General features: G+C 44.2%; 1 protein-coding gene across 2 annotated transcripts in view; it reads left to right on the forward strand.

The window, feature by feature from the left end:
• ME3 (malic enzyme 3) overlaps window positions 1-25652 on the forward strand; it is a 139133-nt gene that overhangs the window by 83817 nt on the left and 29664 nt on the right. For both annotated transcript variants that reach the window (XM_068930552.1, XM_068930551.1), the window contains exons 4-6: window positions 12226-12301; window positions 16797-16958; window positions 19711-19814. In XM_068930552.1, the coding sequence (XP_068786653.1) occupies window positions 12226-12301; window positions 16797-16958; window positions 19711-19814 (342 nt within the window). The remainder of the gene's footprint in view (window positions 1-12225; window positions 12302-16796; window positions 16959-19710; window positions 19815-25652) is intronic.

Raw genomic sequence — 25652 nt, forward strand, 5'->3', positions numbered from 1 at the left:
AGACAAAGACAAGGGCTCCTTGGTTAGCATCATTGGGCAACAGCACTGATTGCTCATCTTGACCTGTTTCTCCTTGCAACTCTGTAGTTTCCAGTTACTGAAATACTACCATCACACAGGCTGAGTTAGGACTCAGCCTCCAGAAAGGCAGAGAAAAACAAGCAATGAGCTCAGTTTTCCTATGCTTGAAGTTATTCTTGAACTGGGGACTTCAAGCTGCTTGAGTGTAATGTGTTCAAATGCAGCAAACGACATGGAGCTTGAGAAATGCCAACACTCACTGGTTGATGGGATCCCTGAGTGGTGGGATTGTATGTCTCCTTTCAAAGCCTGGTCTTTATCCATGTGCATCTATAAATTTATGTATGGATAGCAGATAAACAGCCTGATTTCTCCCTCTCCCTGCTCTCCTCCTGCAAGAAGGGAGCTCTGGATGCTGAGGGTGATCAAGAATCACACCCCACACTGCAGAACTGCTTGGCTGTTTCCCAGCCATTGACTCCAGTCAGAGCTCAGTGACTAAATCCTTATGTAGGCATCCTCAGAGCTCTTCTTAAAACACCACTGTTGAAACACCACTGCACTTGAACACTGGAAAAAATTGTTTTCCAAAGTTTTGAAATATAAGTGCAATTTAACTGTTCAATTATGCGATAACGTGACAGTTGTCTGGTTAAACCCTTCCGAGTTACTCGAGGAATGCTTAATAACAGCTGTCCTGGGAGTCCAGTAGGTACAAGTAGCTCATGACAAGCCAATAGCCATGTGTCTGCTCACCTCCTCCCTGATCACAGGCTATGGATAGCAGAGATCCCTTGGGGACCCCACGCCACCCCTCTATATTCTCACGTTGCTGCATATCAGTAGTTGCTATGTTAGTCTTTCTCCTTCAGAGCCCCCTGATGAGGAAGAGAGGGCCAGGTATTTTTCAGGCTGTTGCTGACTAGAAGAACTAATGAATCCAGGATTCCTATGAATTTCTGTCTACTTTTCCCTAACAACTCCCCTCTGTAAAACCTGCTATCCCCTCCCACATCCCTCTCATTCGCTTTCAGTGTCCACCTGCATCCACTGTGGCCACCTACCCCAGCTCCTGCCTTTGCCCTGCCTTCTTCCTTGGGGAGCAGCGGGCTCAGCTTTTGGGAGCTCTGCTTGCTGTCCTCTCCAGTTTCCTGTCTGGACATTTTTGATCCTGAGATCCTCATACCCTTTCCCTTTTTTTCATTTGATTTCCCCTACAATCAACCTTTTTTTTTTTTTTCTTTTTTCACTTTTTCTCTGTCTTGTGTTTAACTGTATAGCATTTTGCTAAGGCTAGGCTAGAGAGGGCTCAGTAAGGAACTAGGAAGGAAGCAGCACATGCTGCAGCTGGCTGTAAGCTATTTTTTTGGCTAGCTGTCAGGCTGATTGTCATAAGAAGGTCTGTGTACCCCTCCGCAAAGTTGTGGGGACGTGAACTTTGATCTTTTCCCTTTATCTAAACAGTAATTTTCAAAGAAAGATAGAGAAACAAACATCTTTTAAACCTTTACGTTTCTGGTAAATTTGATAAAAATCCTCTAGCAGGTGAGAGGAAAAACGGAGACAGAATGATCGAATGATCTGTCCTTTCTTGGAAAAAGAGCTAAAAATAGTCCTGAGTGTTAATAATAAGGCAAACTAGAAGATGGATCTGAACGCTTAGCTTTAGCCTCCGATCTGGACTTTCCTACTGTGGCAGGGTCTGGAATATGCCAAAGAATCTGGAGGGCTGCAGCCTGCCCTGCAATCTGCACATATTGTTCTCTGAGTTTGGGAGCAATTGCTTATATGCACTCATTCAAATCACTCTGTGCCTGCTTTGGCAGTTTCCTACAGCTTAGTTGCGCTGAACCCCTTAGGATCACAGCGATTTCATTGTGTCGTCTCGAGGGTTTGTTATGTATGGTGAATGTTTCATTATTGTGCCTTGGAACCTGCGTCTTCTGGCTCCCACCTTGAATTTTGGTTTTCCTGTTGTGTCATCCTACTACGATGACAGTCTTGCGAACATTTGTGATACTAACGCAATCATTCATCTTGCAGATTATTTTAAATTAAATCTCATAGGATACAGAAATTCTAGGATTCTGCCTTACAAATCTCTATCTAGATTCCATTAATGAATTGTGTTTGGTTTCTGTTACTTTTCCATCAGTACCTTAGAGAACTATTCAATGTCCTACAATTTACCAAGAAAATACATAAACAACAAAAAGTTCTTGGCATTTATTACAAACAAATCTGCAAATATACTTGATGAATCAGCACAGTGATTTTGTCCAACGTGCCGATTAATTGTACTGTATTTAGATAAATCAATGAATGCTAGCACATACTTTCTCTCCAAAGGCTGTAACCCACAGACATTTAGAAGCTCAAGGTCCCTAAAAGAGCTAAGCAGTCTTCAAAGTTTGTTTTGTTATTTCAAAGCCTCTTATCCTGTTCTGGCAGAAATCAGAACCCAAGAAAATCACCAATAGGGTTCCGGCTAGTGGAAATGTCTCTAGAGGCTCTTGGTGCTCAACCTGTCAGTTTTGTGTATGCGTCTTGAAAGTGAAAATAAATAAAAGGAAACATGAGGCTTTGCTGAAACCACATTTTACTGCATCTGTAGCACAAACTGGTCTTGCATCCGCAGAGTGGGTCCTCAGCGTGTTTTCTGACAAAACAGTGACCGTTTTCTGCAGTTAGCATACAACAGAAGCCAGGGCCATCAGCTGATCCCTAGCTGGTGCATGTCCCCTTTCAGCCATGGGCAGCCAGAATGCCCACTGGTCATCTGGGCTTGGGGCGTAACTTTGCCAGACTCAGAAAAGCACAGAGTGGCTGGCAGCAGCAGCGAGCATGTTTTCACAGTGACCAAGCCAACTTATGTTTTTATTTTTTGACTGTGAAGATAATTTTGCCAGGTGAACTTTGACATTGCTCTGAGACAGTCTTGCTCAAAGCTTTTCAGCGATATCTTGGCTTTAGGTAAGGCAATGGCTGTGATCACAGCAGAAGGTCAGCTTGCACTGTGCCAGTCAAAGCCCTGCCCTGTGCCGCATGTGGTGTCTCTGTGTAGGTTTCTGACTGCTGTCTCACAACTTTTTCAGAGCTGCTCCTCAGCAGCCCTGTGCAGACTCAGATGTTGGCAAAGATCATCTCATCTCTTTTGTTTGTTGTCCTTTTTTTTTTTTTTTAAGTAACGCCTTCCTATGGATTTCCTACCCCTTCTGAGTAAAGTTCTGGCCCTACTGAGTCAAAAGAGCTAGAGACTTAAATGTGGCCAGGATTTCATCATCCTCAGGCTGTGAGTTGAGATGCTTAACCTTGCTTAACCTGCTTAACTCCTGAGCATTTTTGTTCTGAGGCTCTGGTGAGCCTTTCCCATTTGGACAGAAGCACTGAATTACAATGCCTGATCTAAGTCAGTGTACTGTAAATACGTTCATTTTCCTTAATGCTACCCCACCTGCTGCTCTCTTTATCCTCTCCTTACTTAAGTTCTCCTCATAGCACCCAGACTAGAAGTTAAGGAATGGAAAGAAAATGAAACAAGAGCCTGATTTTTGTTGCCATATTCCTGATTTAGTCTTGCAATTCACAGAATCACAGAATCACAGAATCACAGAATCGTTTAGGTTGGAAGGGACCTCTGGAGATCATCTAGTCCAACCTCCCTGCTCAACAAGGGTCCTCTAGAGCATATTGCCCAGGATCACATCCAGACGGCTTTTGAATATCTCCAGGGAAGGAGACTCCACCACCTCTCTGGGCAACCTGTTCCAATGCTCTGTCACCCTCACAGTGAAGAAGTTTTTTCTCAGGTTCAGGTGGAACTTCCTGTGGTTCAGTTTGTGCCCATTGCCTCTTGTCCTGTTGCTGGGCACCACGGAGAAGAGGCTGGCCTCATCCTCTTGACACTCCCCCTTCAGATACTTGTACACGTTGATGAGATCCCCTCTCAATCTTCTCTTCTCCAGGCTGAACAGGCCCAGCTCTTGCAGTCTTTCTTCAGAGGAGAGGTGCTCCAGCCCTCTAATCATCTTGGTAGCCCTCCGCTGGACTCTCTCCAGGAGTGCCATGTCTCTCTTGTACTGGGGAGCCCAGAACTGGACACAGGACTCCAGGGGAGGCCTCCCCAGGGCTGAGGAGAGGGGCAGGATCACCTCCCTCGACCTGCTGGCAACACTCTGCCTAATGCACCCCAGGATCCCATTGGCCTTCTTGGCCACAAGGGCACACTGCTGGCTCATGTTTTACTTGTTGTCCACCAGCACTCTCAGGTCCTTCTCGGCAGAGCTACTTTCCAGCAGGTCAACCCCCAGCCTGTCCTGGTGCATGGGATTATTCCTGCCTAGGTGCAGGACCTTGCACTTGCCTTTGTGGAACTTCATGAGGTTCCTCTCCGCCCAGCTCTCCAGCCTGTCCAGGTCCCTCTGAATGGCAGCACAGTCTTCTGGTGTGCCAGCCTCTCCCCCCAGTTTAGTATCATCAGCAAACTTGCTGAGGGTGCACTCTGTCCCTTCCTCCAGGTCATTGATGAATATATTGAACAAGACTGGGCCCAGGACTGACCCCTGGGGGACACCACTAGCCACAGGCCTCCAACTTGACTCTGCGCCATTCACCACAACCCTCTGAGCTCGGCCATCCAGCCAGTTCTCAAGCCACCTCACCGTCCACTCATCTAGCCCACACTTCCTGAGCTTACCTAGGAGGATGTGATGGGAGACAGTGTCCAAAGCCTTGCTGAAGTCCAGAAAGACAACATCCACTGCTCTCCCCTCATCTACCCAGCCACTCATTCCATCAGAGAAGGCTATCAGATTGGTCAAGCATGATTTCCCTTTGGTGAATCCATGCTGACTACTCCTGATCACCTTCTTGTCCTCCAGATGCTTAGTGATGACCTTCAAGAGGAGCTGTTCCATCACCTTTCCAGGGATGGAGGTGAGGCTGACAGGCCTGTAGTTTCCTGGCTCCTCCTTCTTGCCCTTTTTGAAGACTGGCGTGACATTGGCTTTCTTCCAGTCCTCAGGCACCTCTCCTGATCTCCAGGACCTTTCCAAGATGATGGAGAGTGGCCTAGCGATAACATCCGCCAGCTCCCTCAGCACTCCTGGGTGCATCCCATTGGGGCCCATGGATTTGTGGATGTCAAGTTTGGACAAAAGATCTCTAACCTGATCCTCCTCCACCAAGGGAGAGTCTTCCTTTCTCCAGCCTTCCTCTCTTGTCTCCAAGGTCTGGAATTCCTGAGGACTGGCCTTAGCAGTGAAGACGGAAGCAAAGAAGGCATTCAATAACTCTGCCTTCTCTGTATCTTTTGTCACCAGGGCACCCGCCCCATTCAGCAGCGGGCCCACGTTTTCCCTAGTCTTCCTTTTGCTATTGATGTATTTGAAGAAGGCCTTCTTGTTGTCCTTGACATCCCTTGCCAGATTTCATTCCAGCTGGGCCTTAGCCTTCCTTGTCGCATCCCTGCACGCTCTGACAACGTCCCTGTATTCCTCCCAAGTGGCCTGTCCCCTTTTCCACATTCTGTACACTTCCTTCTTCTGCTGGAGTTTTGCCAGCAGTTCCTTGCTCATCCATGCAGGTCTCCTGCCCGCTTTGACGGACTTCTTCCTCAGAGGGATGCACTGCTCTTGAGCCTGGAGGAAGTGACGCTTGAATATTAACCAGCTTTCTTGGACCCCTCTTCCTTCTAGGGCTCTACCCCAGGAGATTCCCCTAAGTAGGTCCCTCCAGAGGCCAAAGTCAGCTCTCCCGAAGTCCAGCGTTGCAATCCTACTCATTGCCCTGCTCCCTCCTCGGAGGATCCTGAACTCCACCATCTCCTGGTCACTGCAGCCAAGGCTGCCTCCAACCTTCACATCTCCAACTAGACCTTCTTTGTTCGTTAGTACAAGGTCTAGCATTGCACCTCTCCTCGTTGGCGTCTCCACCACCTGGGTCAAGAAATTATCATCAATGCTTTGCAGGAACCTCTTTGACTGTTTGTGCCTAGCTGTGCTGTCTTGCCAACAGATGTCAGGGTGGTTGAAGTCTCCCATGAGAACCAGGGCCTGTGATCGTGAGGCTACTTCCAGCTGTCGGTAGAAGGCCTCATCGATGACTTCCTCCTGATCAGGTGGCCTGTAGTAGACCCCCACAACAGTGTCACCCATGTGAGCCTGCCCTTTAATCCTTACCCATAGGCTCTCAACTTGCTCTTCATCCACCCCGAGGCAGAGCTCCATACATTCTAGTTGCTCCCTCACATAAAGAGCAACTCCACCACCTCGCCTTCCTGGCCTGTCTTTCCTAAAAAGCACGTAGCCATCCATGACAGCATCCCAGTCATGTGAACTATCCCACCATGTCTCTGTCACTGCAATGAGATCATGGCCCTGCGACCGCACACAGATCTCTAACTCTTCCTGCTTATTCCCCATGCTGCGTGCATTGGTATACAGGCATTTGAGAGAGCCAGCCAAGCATGTAAGCTTCCCAGAAGAGGTGCAAGAAGATCCTCCATAGCCATGTCCCATGCTGTCTCCCCTGGTTGTATGCACCCGCTGGAGGCATCCTGACTTGAGCGGTGTTTCACTGACTCCCCTGCCACTATACCACTCCCCTTCCCCCATCTTGCCTAGTTTAAAGCCCTCCGTACCAGGCTGGCCAATCTGTTGGCAAAGACGTGCATGCCCCGCTTGGTAAGGTGGATCCCATCGCTCCCCATCAGCTGTTGATCTTCAAACAGGGTCCCATGGTCATAGAAACCAAAGCCCTGTTGCCAACAGCAGCGGCGCAGCCAGCTGTTAACTTGGAATTCATTGCACACTGGTAAGGCAGCACACACACATGGACGCAGGCTGATTGCAAGGGCCAGGCATGAGGAAGTATTTAGAGCATTAGGGACCTTAGCTGCCATTTTCATCTACTTCCCTCTGTCATTCCCTCTACACAGGAACAAGTTCCTATATAAAATGAAGGCCGGTAGGCAGTTAAACAGAATATCTTTGATGTCTCTTTTCTGAGATGCTGTAACCCAGGCTGATGGACTGATTTGTGTGCAGAAAGCACTTGGAATTTTTGGCTGAATTTTTTTGTTCTTCACGCTAGATACCAAAGCCTGAGTAAGCCTGACCATTACAATATATGTAAATATTGAGTAATTCTGTACAAATACCTCCTCCCTCGCTGAACAAGCATCTTTGTCTTCTGAGAATAGTCGTCTCTGAAGGGGAAGAAAGGTGAAACTGGGTTGGATGAGTATTTCTTGTGCTTTTCAACTCCTGTCAATTTATGATCTTTTGAGATCATTCTAGCAGTGTCTCTTTTCCTCTACAAAGGCGTCAGTAATAGCATACTGATATGGTCCTATCCGATCCACTGAGAGAAATTCATGTGGAGCGAGGAGTAGGGTCCTTTTTCTTCATGCTAGTGTACAAACCACTGGGCCAGTGCTATCATCTGTTCTGCTCTTCTGTGGCTATCAACCAGCTTGGTAAAGCTGATGGATGTACTTGCTGCCTGTCATTCACACATGGTAAGCGTAAAGAGGCTATTAAGTGTCTGGATGTAACCAGGCAACTGAAGTTCAGGATTTGCTACCCCAAACCACAGCACAAGCAAGCCTGTAAGAAGACCACAGCACTGTGGTCAAAGAAGTTTTCTTGGAGCCTGATAAAGCAAACATAGAGCAAACGTTCCTGTTTGATTGCACGCCAGAGGAAACAGCAGGCTAGAAAAGTGGGTAGAGACAGCACGCAGGAGGGTTGCAAACACAGCCACAGGAGTATTGGCAATTGTGATACCAAGAAGAAGCTGTGAGGGAGAGAAAGACTTTTGGGTAGGAAGGAAGCGATAAGAGATTTGGGGCTGTTGAGGAATGAAATTGCATAATCTGTACTCATTCCCCTGTGTGTTTGGGGAAATGAGGCTTCTCACGTTCTCAGTAAATAAACAGCAGTGCTTTAGAGATACCTGTCTCCATCATACATTGTTTCTTCTAAATGGAAATAGCTCACAAGGCAGCGGTGCTGACCATGGAGATCAGAAAAGAGAATGCTACTTTCCCCTTTTGGAGAAGCAGCCTCTTGTTGAATGAAGGCATACGAGAATATTTTTGTTTCCTAACACCTGAGACTCGTTAAAACTTGCTCCTTCCCAAATGCCTACAAGAAATTAATGTTATTCCTAAAAGCCATTACCAGCATTTGTCATTTCCTCCTCTGGGCATCTCCTCCCCAATCTCTCTTGTCTCTGAATTCGTTCTAATATGAGCGTTGCAGTTCTGGGATTGTCTTCATTTTGGGTCTTTTATAACGCCATCAGCATGGCCAAGATTTAAGGGGTACTGAGTACAAGCACAGGATTTTTTCAGTGGCTCACATGATAAGCTGCATGGCTTGGTAACTTATCCTTGGATCACTTCCATGAATTCAGCTAGAATAAAACCAGAAAGAAAAAGAAAATGGCCCTGGCTTAGGGATGGGAAAGAGTCTAATGGGGTCTAGCTGAACATATCTAACCCCTTTGGTAGATTCTGCAATCATGATGTGCAGTCTGCTGGATCCTGCAGTCCATTTCTACAGACTGACTGAGTTGCTGCAATCCACACAGGTTGGGCCAGTGACAAACTAAGATGCCGTAATGCTCCTTCACATTCCCTGCATCCTTATAGATATGCTAACTGGCACATTGAAATCTAGTCTAACTTTCACTGTACCTGTAGAAGTCTGTAGTGAAACCAGTGATTTTAAAGGAACAGATAGGAGGCTGAAGCTCTGAAACCCCTGGAGAATGCAGATTGAAGCACTCCCTGCTCTGTATTACCCCCTGCAAAGGTAACAGCTCTCTCAAGGTTATTGTTTGGCCAGAAGTAGTGGTACGGTGAGTACGTCCTGGCTTGACATTGATAGGGCCGTTAATTTTTACGAAGCTCTATTTCTTGTGAGTATTTTTACTCCTTTGCATGTGTGTGTGGCTTCTAACTAACTGTGAACGTAGCTTCTTCTCTGTGGGGAGTAAAGATACACAATGGCCAAAACTGGTAGTGCCATTAGTTTGTTAATTGTTAGTCAGAGTTAAGCTATCTGATTTTGCCTGGAGTAAAGTAGGCAGCCATTTTTCACCTAAATTCCTCCCTACGTGCGACAGCAGAGGTAAAGCACTAGGACTGGGGACCCTGTCCGTGGCATAGCTTGATTGGAGAGCAAATGTCTATAGGCATCTTTTTTCAGAAAAGGATCCACAGAAGTCATCTTATTCAATGGGAGGTAAGCATCAAATAAAAATAATATTAAATTAAAACCAAATAAAAATAACATTAAAGGGACCGCAAATTCTGAGAGGGATGTCTTTTTTGCTTGTTTATCAGCTACCAACCTGGATTTGGCTATCTTAAGCCAAGCCAGTCCTTTCTCAGGCAAAACATACTATGGTGGAAGTGGTAAGTGTCCTCCCAAGCAACATAATGAGAGTTTCAGATTTTAGAAGACCCAGACTGAAATCTCTCTTCTCACAGATCTGTAGCAGGGGTTGAAAAGCAGCCCACTGCACTCCTGAGACATCCCTCAGAGCTAGGAGCTCTTCTGAGGGAGTGAGTATTTGTCCTTTCTGCTTTGTATGAAACAACTAGATAGTCACCAAGCAACAGGACAGGTAATGGGTAGAGAGCTGGGTTTCAGCTTCTGCTGCAAGCACTGGATATCTTTCAGAGGTTAAATAGCTGATGGATTCCTCCCAGCACTAAAGACATTTGAATAGATGAAGCGTACAACTGGACACTTAAGTAATAGGCATCTTTACTGTCTTCAGAAAATACCGCGTTAAAGCAGTAGCATTCTTTTTAAAAACATGTTTTACCTTGAAATATGTGCAGTCATGTTACTCATGTGTGCTTTTAATCCCCGGTTATTGAGTTTTTTCAAATGTAGAAGGCAGCAACAAGTACCTCCTTTTTATGGAGATTAATGTCTGAATAACACCTTTTAGGTAGGCCATGTGTATGTGATTAACTTGTTGGTTACTGGGCACAGTTTTAAAGAATTATGCTGAATAAATGGACCTTTACTTTCTTTTTCTTGCATTTCTGATCTTTCTGTGTGATTGAGACTTGATTAGTGTAGAAGCCATCACTGTTTTATTTTTCTTGTTTTCAAAGTTGGCCTTTTTCATTAAGATCCCGCAGTTGACTGTGGGAAGACATTTACCCTCCTAGAAGAGTCATATGAGGGGAGTCCTCTGCAAACAGAGAAACCCGATTATGTTTGCTTATTCATTACTAGTGTGGACTTGCAATGGAACTTATTTTCAGACTTCTCTAAAAATGAGCTTTTTTCTAGCTAACATTTCACATTAGAACCCTAAACCATGACCTGATCTGAACTTAACTGGGGCTGAGCAACGGTAGGGACAGGTAAGCATCAAACACTCATTTATCTGGTGTTCCAGCTGCTTTCCAACACAATGCTACAATAGTAGTCATTGGCATAACTCCTGCATTTCTGATCAGATAACAAGGCAGGGAAAATGGGTCTCTCAGCCTCCCAGGTGGAGTCATCAAGTTAGAGCCCTTGATTTGTGGTGATTAGAGGATACTGTGAACAACATGAGCAGTTTACCATGAGACGCATAAGGAGGCTGCTGCTTTGGGGCGAACCCTGCTAAAATGGAGCTTAAAAATGCCAAAATATCTGAGCAGAGATTAGTCAAGTGAATAATATTATCCTGGGTATCGGAAGTATCCATGGTAAGGATACTATTTTTTGTTATAATAGCAAAGAGGAGAAAATAAGCTGCTGGTCTAAGGCACATTCCAAGTATGCTGTCTTCCAGTCCCTAATTTTATTAAAAATATGGCATTTTCTTTAAACAATGATAACCTTTGATTTGAGAAGAGTTTAGCCTTAATGCAATCAGTTTTACTATTGTTACTACAAATACTTCATACTGAGGTTTCATCCAAGCATTTAATTTTCTGTTTCACTTCTCGTGATTTTTGGTGTTTTTCATTCAGTGAATGCAGGTGTCAAAAAACTGGGGTCAGATAATCAGGTGAAAAAAGTGTTATAGCTAAAGGCAAGCTTGGAGCGGTCAAGACAAATGCCATGGCAAATATTGATCCAAATGCTCGTATTGCAAGGGGCACACGTGGGCGATCCTTTGGGCTAGTCAGCACTGATTTTACTGTCAAGTGAGGACTGGTATTGAGTTACTGAGTGAAGTTGTATACTCATATCAAGCCCATGTGGTAGACAGCCAGTGTCTCCATATCTTAAATATTATCCCTTTGTAAGGGTATCTGCAGATGCAGCCCCAAGGCCACAGCTACTTGTAGAGCCCAGGCTAGATGAACAGCGTGAGACAAGCTTCCCTTGAAATGTTTACAGTCCCTGAAGACAAAGAGCAAGAGGGGAGACAGTTTTAAGGAGCTAAACAGTCTTCTCTGAGATCGCTTGGCATAGCACAGCAAAGGCTTGACAAGAACCCAACCCTCCTCAGTCCCAGAGTGGTGTCCTGCTCATTACACTACTCTGCCTCATCAGGAACTTGCTCATGTTGAATCTAACTTTAGCTCTCTGCAGAATAGTTGTTAATATCAAAAGAAGTTGTCTAGACTCCCTGTATGATCTGTTGAAACAGATGTTTCTGGGACATGATTCAGCTCCTTCTGGGTAGACCTCTAAAACAGGCCAGATGATCAAACTCTGGAAGGACTTAGAAACATTCAGAGTTCTTTTTGCTAGAGAAGGATGACTGGCTCTGAAGTAGCCATGCACATGGTTTACATCGGTACCTGGATGAGAAGAATCACACTTTCACTGTTTAAATTGCCACCAATAAGCTTTTCATGAAAGAGTTTTTAAGAAGGCTTTAAGTAAAATCATCAGCCTCACGTGCATTTAGCAGAATTATTTTAGCCAGAGAGTTCTTTTGGGATGCGTCTAAGATTGCTCCCGAAAGCAAAGGAATTTCACAAAGGTGGAATGTGCAACACCAGTGGCTGTTGAATGAAGTTACCATTAAGGATCTTGGGCCTTGGTGTTCTGAAATGAAAACTGAACTTGGTATTAGCTATCCCCTGAGGTCTCATTTACATGCCAGTGAATAGCCTGTGTTTGTGCTCACTAGCTCATTTCCCTGCATTTTCAAGTTTTACTTGTTTTATTTTATCTTAGAGTTATTGATTTTATTACAAGGTTTCTTTTTCTTTTTTTTCTTTCCTAGGGGGTTGTTTATCACCATTCATGACAAAGGGCATATTGCAACAATGCTAAACTCTTGGCCTGAGGAAAATATTAAGGTATGTGTCATGTCCTCTGTGGATGGGGAAATTACAGGTGGTTGGGGGCAAAATAGGATATTGAATGGAACTACTTGGGATTATTACAGAATTTCTATTTGAAAGGACAACATAGGAAATATTCCCTCCCTCAAAGAACTTCCAGGCCAGCAATTGCACCTCAGAGACTAACGTGAATGAGCTCAAAAAGGTCTTTATCAAAGGTAGCAGGACATTGACCAATAAAAAGAGTGTGCATTGTAATAAATTTTTGCAGGACAGGGGCCCTGGCCGAGACCTAACTTATGGGTATTGAAGAGTTCTATGACTAGTTTGCAATTTTTTACATGTATCAAGTCTCTTAAGATATCTGTGTAGCTGACATACGTGTAGGACTCATCCCCAAATCCAGTGAGTCATGCAGCCTCCAGAACACCGCCAACTTTCCAGATAACGTTTGATATCCAGCAGCCGGAAAAGTTACTTAACACCCCACCCAAAAAGCGATCTTTTGAAGTGTTTTCCACTAGAGCTCAGGGGCAGGCAAGTCCCTGGCATGAAATAAAGCCAACACTAAAGTCAGGTCATGCCAATCACCTCCCTCATCAGTTTGAAAATATGCGTGCCCGGGACAGAACTTCAATCTCATATAACTCAGCTGTTTCTCTCAGGAACAAAGCTGAGAAAACCTTGCAAACATCTTCCATTTCTAAGAAAAAGAAGTAGTATTTAACACGTTTCCAGAAGAAGTAATTATGTTACTGTAACTTTGCCTTTGGAACCGGGGAGAGCAAATGCAGACTAGATATTTTGTCCTTACTCTGTCCAAAGATCTCAGTATTTCCAGTTCTTTCTGACTCAGGATTGTGAGCAGAACTCCTTGTGGCTGAGAGATACGTTTTTGCAGATGGGGAAACTGGCACAGAACGGTGACAGACTGTTGTTGAGACAGCCCCCTCTGGCACGCAAAACAGACCATAGGAAGTGCAGCAATCCATGGGAGGGATTCAAACCTATCTACTTTCCTGATCTGCTAGACCACTGAGGCAGCTGATTTGGTCAGTATTTCTGTTTCGGACTGCAGGTTTCCATATATGTTTGTACACAGGATTCTCCATGCCTGAACTGGTAGGGACTTGTGCACTGTTGTGATTTTGAGATAAGTGGGGAGGCACCTGAACTCCATGGAGGAACTTGGATTTTTAGACAGGCTCAGACCACATTGAACACTGACAGCAGTAAGTCCCATTAAAGGCAGTGAAGAAATACCTGGGGATGCTGCCAGAAATTGGCTAGGTGATTGGCTTAAACTGCGCACCTAAGTTTTAGGCAAAGACTTGAGCAGAGTCATCAAGAAAGTCTGTAGCACAGATGGAGGTAGAAAACAGGTTCCTAACTGTTAAACCAGTGGTTCAGTTAGAAGAGTTTCTCCTCCTCAGCCAGAGATTATTGTGCTGTTTGTTGAGTGTTGATCATGTGGTGGTGATTGATTAAAAACATTATTTTAATGTGCTTGTAAGTCAGGTACCCATTGAAACTTTGTTTTTTTATTTTTTGAATCCAAAGGACCGTAAACAGCTATGAAACCCAGTTCCCCTCTCCAACATTCGCAGCAGTGAATGTCTTTCATTTTCTGCTTTCCTGTATTTTTCAAGTGTTCTGTACCTTGGAGAGCTTTGGGACCTATACAGCGCAGCACACCTAGGACAGAAGAAATATACTCTCTGATGGGTTTTGCAAGCGCTCTCGAGAAGTTTTCAGGCTCTTCTTAACTCTTTTTCAAAAAATAGTCTCTGCATAGTTAGAATTTTGACTCCTTTTTTGTGTCAGTTTCAGGATAAACCAGTCTCAGTGTATGCACTCACTGTTTTCCATGTTCCAGTTACTGCCTTCCAGTCCCAATTGCATCCTCTGGGTGTGGAGAAGTGAGTGCACACCCAGAAACAGATGGAGCCCACTCGAAAGAGAGACTTTCCCATCACTATCTAACACTTCTCATTGACTCAGAAGGAAAAACAAATAAGCAAATGTCTCAAAATGGAGGATAATAAGGGTATTACTGTCATGGTTATGAATCTCTCCCCGAAGGGCATGTTCAACCTCTACCCTAAGAATAGGTATATAGTCCTTTTAGTTTGAATGGGTATTTCATTGAAGGTTCACTTTAAGGGAATTCTAAGTCCTAGAGACAAGAAACTGGCAACAGCAGAACAACAAATATTCTAAATATAGCAGGACTGTTTCAAAATAATCCCTGTTACATATAGATTGTCATTATTGGTGTTATGTGCATTACAACCCTAGAATATATCATGTACATTACCACCCTGAAACTACCAGAGGGGTGGGTTTTTTTGCTAAAAGGCAAAATAGATGCATATGTGCCCCGTGTATCTTTTATTTCTCCTCAGGCTTAATCCTGAACTATGCAATGTAATGGAATTCTGTTCTCCCATTGCAAACAATAGGTTAAGTTAAGGCAGAAAATATCCTTGGGAGATGTATATACTTTATGTTGCGTAAAAGCATCTGACTGTTCATCCTGAAGCCATAGTGCAAAAGTTTAAGTCCTTTCACAGTTTCTCCCTTAGGTCGTCTGAAATAGGCAGGAAAGGACTCTGAAATGGGAAAATGGAGAAAGAGGCTTATTGCATTCCTAAACGAGGAAATGCTTCTCCATCCTAGCAGTAAACCAACGTATCTTTATTACCCCCTCAAAAAGAAAGCACCTCTGATAAGATAGCTTCTGATCCCCCATTCTCTTTATTTCTTGCTGAAGCACACGTCTGTGTGTCCTAAGTTTGGCATTAACTTTGCAGATCAGCAAATGAAGAACTTCTCCACAGTCTTCTCCTTTGAAATCCAAGCTAGACTGTACTTTTGAGTCACCCGCAGTCCAGTAATCCATTTGATGTGAGCGCTCTGTTCTCTGAAGTGCTGTGACAGCATTGAAAGTTGAGGTTTGTTATTGTATTTACAGCTTTTCTCCCGCAGTGGGACTGGACTCCAGTATCTTCCTGTTCTTACTGGGTTTCAGAGTTGCCCACAAGAGTGCCTGACCCTGGGGACAAAGCTGACATATGTAGTAGTTAACCTAAAATATGTGAACCTTAGTCAGAGCTTCTTGTTCCCTTGCCTCCTAAAATCTGGATGATGTAAAGTGTGGGTTGCATAGCTCAACTTTGGACTTCTAATTTGGACAGTGTTAAGCAGGCTCTTATTTCCCTTCTTGTCACAAGGAAAAGATACAGTAAAGAGAAAAGCAGAAAGTTATAGAACAGAGATTTGGATGAGGTAGCACATCACAGTATTGCTGAAATGCAGAAAGCCAATTGCACCAAGAGTTAAGTGGCAATTGTTTAACTCCCAGTTAGGTGGGAAAAAGATTTAATATTAAATACATAGTGTGGGAGACCTTTCCACTAACTGGAGATATCTATGGCCCCTGCATGTGAACAGTGACCCTCTATAGTCAATAGAGTGAAACAGATACTTCTGAGACAGGGTGAGTCTGATCTGTTTTAGATGTCGACGTAGGGATGAGTGGAGTTGCTCCTGAAGAGTTTCTCCTTCTCTCTACTGACTCTAAAGGGAGCACAGGACTTTACTCATAGTGAAGACACTTGCGGTGTAAATCACTTGGTTTTTGGTGAAAAGAGCCCTAACCAAAGGCTATAAACGGACTTGTCTAGACGAGAGGGGAGTGCATGGACTGACATTCCGGTACATATGCCTCCAGCTGGTTTGTACAGCCCCTCTGCAGCCCATGTTGCTAACCATGCAAACAGCTTCAGTCTATCTGCCTTGCAGTCACAACTCTGCTGCAGCATAGACATCTCCTAAGTGACCATTGACCAATTTCCTCTCTACTCTTTTCGCTTCTGTTCCTTTCTTCTACCGTTCTGAATGTCTCTGTGCCTTCCTTCTTCCTCTCCCTCTTTTACGTCATGTCTCTTGCAAACTTAGTGCTATCTCACTACTGCTGTCAGGGACACCAGAGGCAAGAGAACCCAGTTAAAATGAGTTTTGCTTTGATTTTCTAATGTTGGCCACTCTACAGCTACTCTACAAGAGTATGGAGACATGAGCTGGTTACTTCCACAAAAGCGGTATATGAGGAAAGGTGTTTTTGCTCAGAGCTCTTTTTTCTAATAGTCCATTGCAAAAAGAGAGGAAAACCGGAGCCACATCTCTTTTATGCAGCTTCTGACTGTACAACTGGAGGTGCACAAAGAGCCCTACTTGTTGGGTTCTGCTACAACACAGTTGTAATGTTGGCAAGCGGAACTGCTGTACTCCCATACTGATTGCAGCTCACCCATCGGTCACATTATCTCCTCCTCCAAAACGAAGAGCCCTGTATCATCAGTAGCTAATTAACATGGCATCATGGAGAAGGAACAAATATCCATTGCACATTGCAACTGCAGAATGGCATTGGTATGAGGACAGTGGAGTTGGTTTTGCTACTAAAGCCTTGGCAACATTATACAGTGGTCTCTCTTGATCCTCCTAGGCTATTGTGGTGACAGATGGAGAGAGGATTCTCGGATTAGGAGATCTAGGAAGTTATGGCATGGGTATCCCGGTGGGGAAGCTTGCTTTGTATACAGCTTGTGGTGGAGTTCACCCACAACAGTGTCTCCCTGTCCTGCTGGATGTTGGCACAGACAATGAGGTAAGACTTACAGTTTTTCATGAATCTGACGGGGAGGAATTATTGACATGAATGCTTAACTCGGAGACCAGGTCCCTGTATGTAGAGGCAAAGCCAGAGACATCCAAGATCAGACAATGGCTAGACCAGCACTGCAGGGAAGTGGTCAGGTTGCATTCCTGTTTGATGGTAAAGAAGCTCTTGTTCTTATGGGGAACTGAAATAAACACTGAATAGCCTACTGGTCCCTTGGCGAGAAGACTCAGAGCATTGCCAGTTGGAGCTGACCGGTCAGCTCCATCTTTCAGCAAGGCAAGGTGAGTTAAAAGATTTCAGCCAGGAAGATCCAGATTTATTCTTCCTGTGGTAATTGTGAGGAAACAGACAGATGCCCGTGTCTCGTGTAGAGGTGACTGTATTCCAGCAAATGGAGAATCCCTGGTGGGCAGTTTGTGAATGATTAATTTCAGTGTTTTGTCAGATTGCACACTTTACTGCACACGATAACCAGACAGGAGGACTCCATCTGTTTGCAGATTTTTGCCGTATGACTCTGGCTCAGAAAGGCTGAAGTGCAGCATTTTAGCAATGCCAGAAAGGACATCTGTGAGGATGTCTTTTTTTTTTTTCCTTTTTAATGAGTAGCCTATAGTTGTTTGTGATGGCCAGGGCTTGTCCACGGCTGTAAAATGTACTTGTGTCTCACTTGACCCTAAGTAAACCAAACGTGTTTCATGAGAGAAATGACAAATCTGGGGTAGAAAAGCTTTGAGCTTTTATATGAAGACAGATGCTTCCGTGAGTGCCTGACATTTTCAGACACTCATTGGAAAGCTGGATTTTCAGCACCTCTTTTACTCAAGCCCCGGGTCTCTCACACTGGGCACTTGAAAAGCAAAATCAGTGGCCATAGATGGCATCTGGCGTGAGGTTCCCAACCACCTCTTCTGTCTCTGATATCAGGATTCTTGTATGCCTTTGGTGCAGTGGCCAGTCTATGAGGGACCTGGGTGCAGGTGCTTCCCCACCCACTGCTGAACTTATACAACCATCTGTTGGTACCTCAGTATGCAGAGGGACACTGTGATCTAGAGCAGCACACTGGGTGGTTTTTAGGTATCTTCAAGGGTCAGCTGGTATCAGAGAAAGGGAATCCAAGGCTTGGGCACTTTCGTTCTCTCCAAGTTCCCATGCAATTTAAGCGTCCAGGAGCTTCTCTGTGGAAGCAATTTGCAGACTGGGATTAAGATACAGGAGTAGCACAGTTTCCTGGCCTGTGTTTTGACTACAAGCCTCCATCACTCTAAAAATAATTAATTCATTAATTTAATGCATTTTAATTGATTGACATGATTTTTGTTAGTTAAGTGCATAAACCCAACCTCACCCAACCCTAGGGACACCCCAGAAGCAACCTGTCCCAGGTGTGAACTCATTCTAACGTCACCATTTTATCAGTGCAGAAAGAGATATCTCCAATAGACACTCGTCCTGTTCATCTCTCCCTGTGAGCCTAGGGTGACTGCGCTGCTAACACAGGCATCTCAGGTAGAATGCAGTAAATACAGCAGTTTTATTATATTTTTAACAACACTTCCCACCTTGTCTTTCTGACAGTCTAGAATACTTTCATGTACTCTTTCAGCAAATCAGTCTTTTTTCAGAGCTTGGCATTTCCAAGCTTGCCTGTGAGAGAATTTTATAGTCCAGAAACAGGCCCCAGAGCACTTTGACCTATATGAACAACTAGTGAATTAATACAAATGATTCTGCTTTCTCTTTCACGGCCCTGAAGGGTTAGCGTATCAAACTCCAACGAAAACTTCTTTCATCTTTCCTGCTAAAGGAAAACAGCTGTGGCTGGAAAAACAGATCTAATTTTAGTTCTGCCAGCATTTTGAGCCCATATGGCTACAGGACAATAGGCTTGTGATGCGTTACCCTCTTCTCGTATTGATGATTCAGTTCCTGAAACCAGGAGGCAACTCTGGTTGCTTTGTAGTGACTCACTGAGGTGTTGGCCCACCTGTCTCCTGCTACCGTCTGTCCTGTGATTTTTCCCCAAGTTATATGCTGTTTCCATGCTGAGCCAGCCCTTTGGCATATGGATCCTAACTTAACACCTGGTGGATTGGTTGGAGGAATGGCTCATTTTTATATTCGCAGCAGGAGCTAAAAAATAAACTGATCTGTGGTAAGAAAATATTCTGCCATGACAGCTGTAGAGAACTAGAGGTGAGTGCTAGCTAAAGGGCACGGGAACCTTATGGCATCTGATTAGTGGTTCTGGTCAGCTCTGGGCTAGCTCCTAAAGGCCTAAATTACAGGTTATTTCAGGTTACTGCAGGTGATCTTCATTGCTCAAAGCACTGTGTGGTCAACACCCTTCCCTCCAGTGAGAAATCAAGAACTGATTGAGCAGTAAATGCTCCCTACACAAGGTCATCCCTGTTCATGAGGAGTGAGACACCTTGGTAGAGTGTCTTGGTAGAGCTGTTTCTGTTCTGGGGACGCAGAGCTCCATTTCCTATTGTAGTCCAACAAACACTTAAGTTCCTCTGACTGTGTCTCCACAAAAAGATAGTCCATAGCACAAGTTAACTTGCCTTGGATCTGCCTTGTGATCTGGAAGACCTGTGTGTAAAGTGATGTTCACTGCATGCTGAGTGAAACTAATCTGACTACAACGGACAAATGTTTTGAGAGGCTAGGACATAAATCTCCTTCTAGCCATGGAAGAGACTCTTGTCAACAGAATTCCTTTGTGTCATAGGCTCTTCTGAACGATCCACTCTATATTGGACTGAAACACAAGAGGGTTCGTGGGAAACAATACGACGAACTGATTGATGAGTTTATGCAGGCAGTTACCAACAAGTAAGTGGGATTATATACATGCCTCCTCTGAGCTGCTTCTATTTAAGAACAAATGTTGCAACCCTTGAAATAAACATTAGTCTAATTGATTGTCCAAGCAAAGAAAGGTCATTTAAATGCAAGTCTCCTGGGTGGTCTACAAATGCTTGAGCACTCTGTGTCAAGATTATTTATATCTTCAGGGAACCGAAATGGGGCTAACTATTATATCCATTTCCTGTCCATACAGGCGAGAGGTGTCAAACGTACGCCCTGTAGTCTGTATCTGGCCTCCATCATGCATTTATGGGACTCATTCAGCATGGGCAAAATCTAAACTTTCATTTGTTTGCATTTTGTAAAGGAAGTTTCTATCATTCACCGTTGCAAAGAAAATCTTTTAAATGGAAATAGCCTCTTACTCAGTATGATGTTGTCTGCCTGAGTCTGCAGAAAGCTTATCAGTCACTTACTCTGTGAAAACACAAGTTTCCCTGCTGGCATTGGAGCCTATGGAATGAGAAGGCCAGAATTACAAGCATCATCTTATTAACTGTGGGACAGACCGAGTATATAGTCCCATTCTCACTGACTAGCTGGGATAGATGAACTCTGATGTACCAGGGAGTCTTGCTACAGACAGAGCTTGGAATTTCATCTCAGTGCTGTCTGTGCACTTCTTGCACTGCATGTATTCCCTCTTTATGGAAAAAGAAAGAAAATGCATTAAAATCTCCGTGACTATCTGGAGAGGTTACCGTAAGAAGGAAAATGAGAACAACTATTTAATGAAACAATAATAATAATTGGAAAGCTCCAAACTCCCAAGCAGCATTTTCTGCCTTTCCTAAAGCAACAGATTATATGGATGAGGAATGACAGAGAGCTGCAGTCTGTGCCTGATTAATGGGTGCTGCATGTCTGTATGTGGTAGGGTGTTCACAGCTGAAGGAGCCGTGTTTGGTCATTCCTCTTTTTTTCTGTCTCCAACAGGCTGTGTGTGCACGTGTGTGTGTGTGTCTGTGTGTCTGTGTGTCTGTGTGTGTTTATGCAGAAATGGGAAGGAATGGGTGGTATGTGTGTCATCAGCAATCGGTTCACCATGTGTCCCTTGAGGTAGGAGACATAATGTCCAGTGGCTAATGGCAACACCTACCTTTCTGCTGAGAAAGGTTCAACGTTTCTCAGCTGCTCAGAGAGCAGTCTGGTTTGGTCCAACTGCTCAGCTGGCTACGGGTTGAGGGATTTAGGAAATAGGGCTGAAATGCTGAGGACCATTAAGTCACAACTGATGAACCAGCTTTTGAGTGAGATGAGTGTGTCTTGGAGAACTTCAGCATCTGCTGATGTGGTATCTTTGCAGCACTGTGCATATACAATGCTGCTTGTAGGATAGCAGTTTCTCCTTTGCTGTTCAGCAGCATGATGTAGACCTGTCCGATGTGATGTAGGTCAGCACGTTACCCTGCCAAGCTGCAGTTCTCAACTGTTGCACAAAGGTACTTGTTTTCAGTCAGTGTTGTAACTCCTGTATCTCTAGATTTGAACACAGTAACGCTGCCCTGGTAGTAGATCAAAAATACCTTAAGGTGACTGCAGAGGAGAGAATTTTGTGTTTGCGTGCCAGTCAGTGCTTCTGTGTATTGGAAGAGAAAGCTTGACCCAGATGTCAGTTCATGGCAGTGTAGTTTTACATTAGAAACTTGTGGGTTATCTGAGGAGGAGGTTTCTTTTAGGGACTAGAAAACTGGTAAAATGCAACTAAGAAAACAAAAGAGAATCTACTGTACAAATGATTTAAGAGTTATCAGGGTTGATTTGTGTTTTTTTGTTTTGACTGTAATTACTGACTAATTCTTCAAGAAAACTATCCTATTTCCTTTTGGCCAGGAAACCACAGGGGTATTCCTGGGTCAGCATTGATGACAGATATGGAGTGAGAACCTAGATCGTGGTCTCAACCATTATAAATTTGGCTCTGGGATGTATGTTTGTCATGTTAAATGCAGAGCCCATTGCGCCCACTACTCCTGTGATGTTAGTGACACCCAGAAAGACAGTTGCCTTTTCTGTGCTTGCTGCTGGAGGGAAAGGATTGGCTGTTATTTTCCTGTGTTTAGTTTACATGAGCTAATCTCCACGCTGAAGGGAGAAGACACCCAGCCACAAAACAATGAGCTCCGATCTTGTGAAGGGATGATGTCATGACTAATGCTTTAATCCAAGTACTGAGAATCACGTTCCCAGAGGGCTCCATCTGAGTTTTTGTATTTCTCACAGCCAGGATGAATCACTTGAACACACTAAGGGCCAGAAAAATTCTCTACAAAATGGGACTGGGAAATTCCACATCATAGTTCTCCATTCACATCTGTAAAGTGTCTAGAGATCCTTGAGTGAAAGGAGCCATTACCCTGCGTTATTATCATGACCACCAGCATACTTTTAAGAGTTGTTGGAGTTTGATCCTGTAGGAGCTCTGAACTGGGGACTATTTCTGCTATCAGCCTGGATTTGGCAAACTTGTATAGAACAGATTCATTTGGTCTCAAATTTTCACTAGAATGACTGGATGCAACCCAGTAGAAATTCTTAATTCTGTTATAAAAGGAAGCAGAGATGGTTCGGAAGGGCAAGAGCATGCTACTTTATTGTTACCTGCTTCCTTGTTTGAGGAAACCTGTGGGCATGAAATGGTGTGATCTTCAGTCTGCTCTGATTTCTTGTGCAAATGTATAATGTCACACAGGAATTTACATGTCTGTGGAGGAAGCTTTTGGATTATCACAAATCTCTTGGAATTTTGGGAGTTCTTTTTCAGCTCGATGTTCATGCAGAAATTCTGCCTACTTCCTGAAGATACTTCAATTTATCATGGAAACCGTTTGTCAGTTCCTTTGCAGGAGCACCTCCCAGCCTGTCAAATAACTGCTGACTCAAGGGACATTTGTCACTAAATTGGAATGTGTCAGAGCCCACAGGAAAGCCAGTAGAGTAAAGATTTACTGTTCTAATGGAATAATAATATCAAGCAGATGTCAAACTCCTATAGCAGGAGACCCCTACAGTCAGTGGAAGGGACTCCTGCTCCCATAATAGCCACCTAATAATGGAACTAGGAGTGCGTCAGAGGCTACAGAGTTAGCACTTAAAGTATTTTAAAATAAAGTGTGACTTCTGGGCATTTTTAGGTCAAATAATTAAAGAAAGTCCTTCCTACAACATCTGGATGAAATATCTGCATTTTCATGGTGCCTAAATCTCCACTCATTACTCTTTCACCTCAAATACATAAAATGACTTCCTAACAAGAGTTTCAAATCCTGCACTGTGCTCCTCTTGGGAGGCAACCACATTCAAAATTTGGCCTGTTGAGCTTAGTTTATGACGGAATGAAGAAGCCTGGCAAATTGCTGTTTTCTCACAATGAGTAATACCCTTTGTGATGGGAAAATACAATTCTCATATTTTCCCTCTCCTCATTTAAAAGGGTAAAGGGCAAGTTGGCCGGTTTTATTCTTGAACTGGTATATTTTTGTAGCTGCAGTACTCACCTAAAGTGTCCAAGGATCGTATTAGAATAACCCACAGAATTTCTGGGACCTGCATATAAGAGCAAATTAATGTTGAAATCAAAATAGGTATGGGGATGCTGTTGTGCTGGCGTAGATTCTCTGTGCATTGCAGAGCATGCAGTCCTCTGACGCTGCAAGTCACGGCCTCTACAGTAACAATATTCTTTCATCCTCAGGTTCTCTTTGAAAGCAAACTACCACTGCAGGTTTCTTTCTTCCTTCTCACTTTCTTCTAAACTGGTATCGGAGTTATATCATATATAACCATATAAACAATTGGACCGGTTATTTATGTAAGACCCTCGGTCTTACTCCATTCACCCCTTCTGTGGCTTCATCATACAGTAACGGTGCAGCTCAGTGTCTCCAAATGGCCAGAGGTGTTGATGGATGGCCTGTCCCAGAGCACCAGCCTCTGTTTTGAATGCTGGCCTCATTCACTTACTAATGGATGCTGAGCATGCAGCCTGAGACTCTGGGAGAGGCACTTCCACACTCCAGCAAACCGTGTCGCAGAAGCCTCATTAAGTGGTCATAATTTCACCCTCATTTCCTCTCCCATCAGCACTTATTAACAGGGTGACTAGGGAAACTGAAGTTTTCTCTTTTATCAGCCTGTGCCGTATGGCAGAGCCCAGAAGACAACGGGAGATCAAGCACTCAGTTTTTCAAAACGGTAGAAGAGGAAAAGTAGCTCTGCTGAGTTTTTTTCTTGAGTTTTGTTTTATACCTGGTTTCTGTGTGCCTAATCCCTTCCCAGTGCTTTACCCACAAACATACCAAGCAGCTGCAGATCAGGTCCTGTGCACTCTCTGACACGCAGAGCCTTTTCCCCAACAAGCTGCCTCTGTTCCAGCAGTTCTCTGGTGGTATGGCTCACAAATTCAGCAGTAGCTTTCTGAAACAAAATCACCCGTACAGTTTCCCCCTGGGTTATTTATTCAGATGTTATTCTAGTTAACTGGTAACTTGATCCCAAACGGCTAGAGTTAAGTGTCTAGACATCACTGGCACCCACAAAGCCCTTGCATAGTCCTGCTAACATCTAGAGTCCCTCAGCATTTGTGTGCCTGTGAGTAGGCCTGCACACTGTCACCAGTGCCCTGGCAGGGCTGAACTGCTGGTGGTTTAGACCCACATCAGTCTTCGTCAGAATACGAGATGGATATTCTCCTTGCACACCTCTGCTAATCATCACATCCAGTGGGACTCTGACACCGTTCAGAAGGGAGAAGTGATGGGGATGGGAAGAGCCACCACCTCTGCCCAATATCCCAGCTTGTTGCTCTCTCGGCTTCTCTCTCAGCTCCAATCAGTAACCTCTGAGTTGCTCTAGGGAGAGGATCTCTCTGTTCCACCTTGTTGAAAACTGCTCTGGTTTCATAACAAGAAATATCTTTTGGAGCAAGAACCTAGATTCCTGCATTCCTGTTGAGTGCCCTCCCCGCTAAGCCACCATACCAGAGGAGACACCAACATCTTTTCCTTCTCCTCCATCTTCTCCCAGTCTTTAAAAATAAGATCTTTTTTTCTTCTTCTTATCTTTCATTTTATAGGCTTCAGGTGCGTAACTCTAGGAGAGAGGCGTCTCCTCCTGCTCCTGAGAAAGATGGACATGTCCCTACCTTTCCCCCAACATAAGGTTACATAAGTTCCTGAGCAGCAATGCAAGCCATTTCCAAGTGTTTTGCCACCTGACGCAGAGCAAGAAGCCACAAGTGTCAATGGTCTTGGCTGTTGGCATGGTTCTGCTAATGGGTTGTGGTACTCACCACTACCCATGCTGTTAAAACATTTAGTTGGCAAAAATATTTGTGGCCATCACGGGTGGACCTTGTGTAGTAATTAAGTCCACTTTTGGTGTTGGCAGTAAGACCCGAAACAGAGGTTGTCTTCACTTAATTTCCATTTCTGTTAACAAAATTTCTCAAGAGGACTAGTTATTTATTCTCCATTTGTCTTTCCATAGGGCTGAGAACTAGAAGTTCCTCTCGCCCATCTCAGTCTGGGGTGAAGTTTAGAAAACCTGCAAACCTGTGGTGTCTAAAATGATAGATTGTAGTTAATGATTGAGAGCGGGAAAAGATGTGGTGATATCTGAAGCAGAAGAGCATCAGCCAGCTTCCCAGTGACCTTCTTTGTGTGATTTCTGTGATGCAGTGAAAGATCTGCTGGGATCTGCAGCAGCAGATGATATTTAATGTTAAAGGACAGTATTTAGGTTCTAATAGCTTGATTTTCTGCTGCTAATGAATAACTGAGCTCCAGATGTGCTCCTACAGGA

Source organism: Struthio camelus, chromosome 1 (genome assembly GCF_040807025.1).
Source record: "Struthio camelus isolate bStrCam1 chromosome 1, bStrCam1.hap1, whole genome shotgun sequence".
In the NCBI taxonomy this organism is placed as follows: Eukaryota; Metazoa; Chordata; class Aves; order Struthioniformes; family Struthionidae; genus Struthio; species Struthio camelus.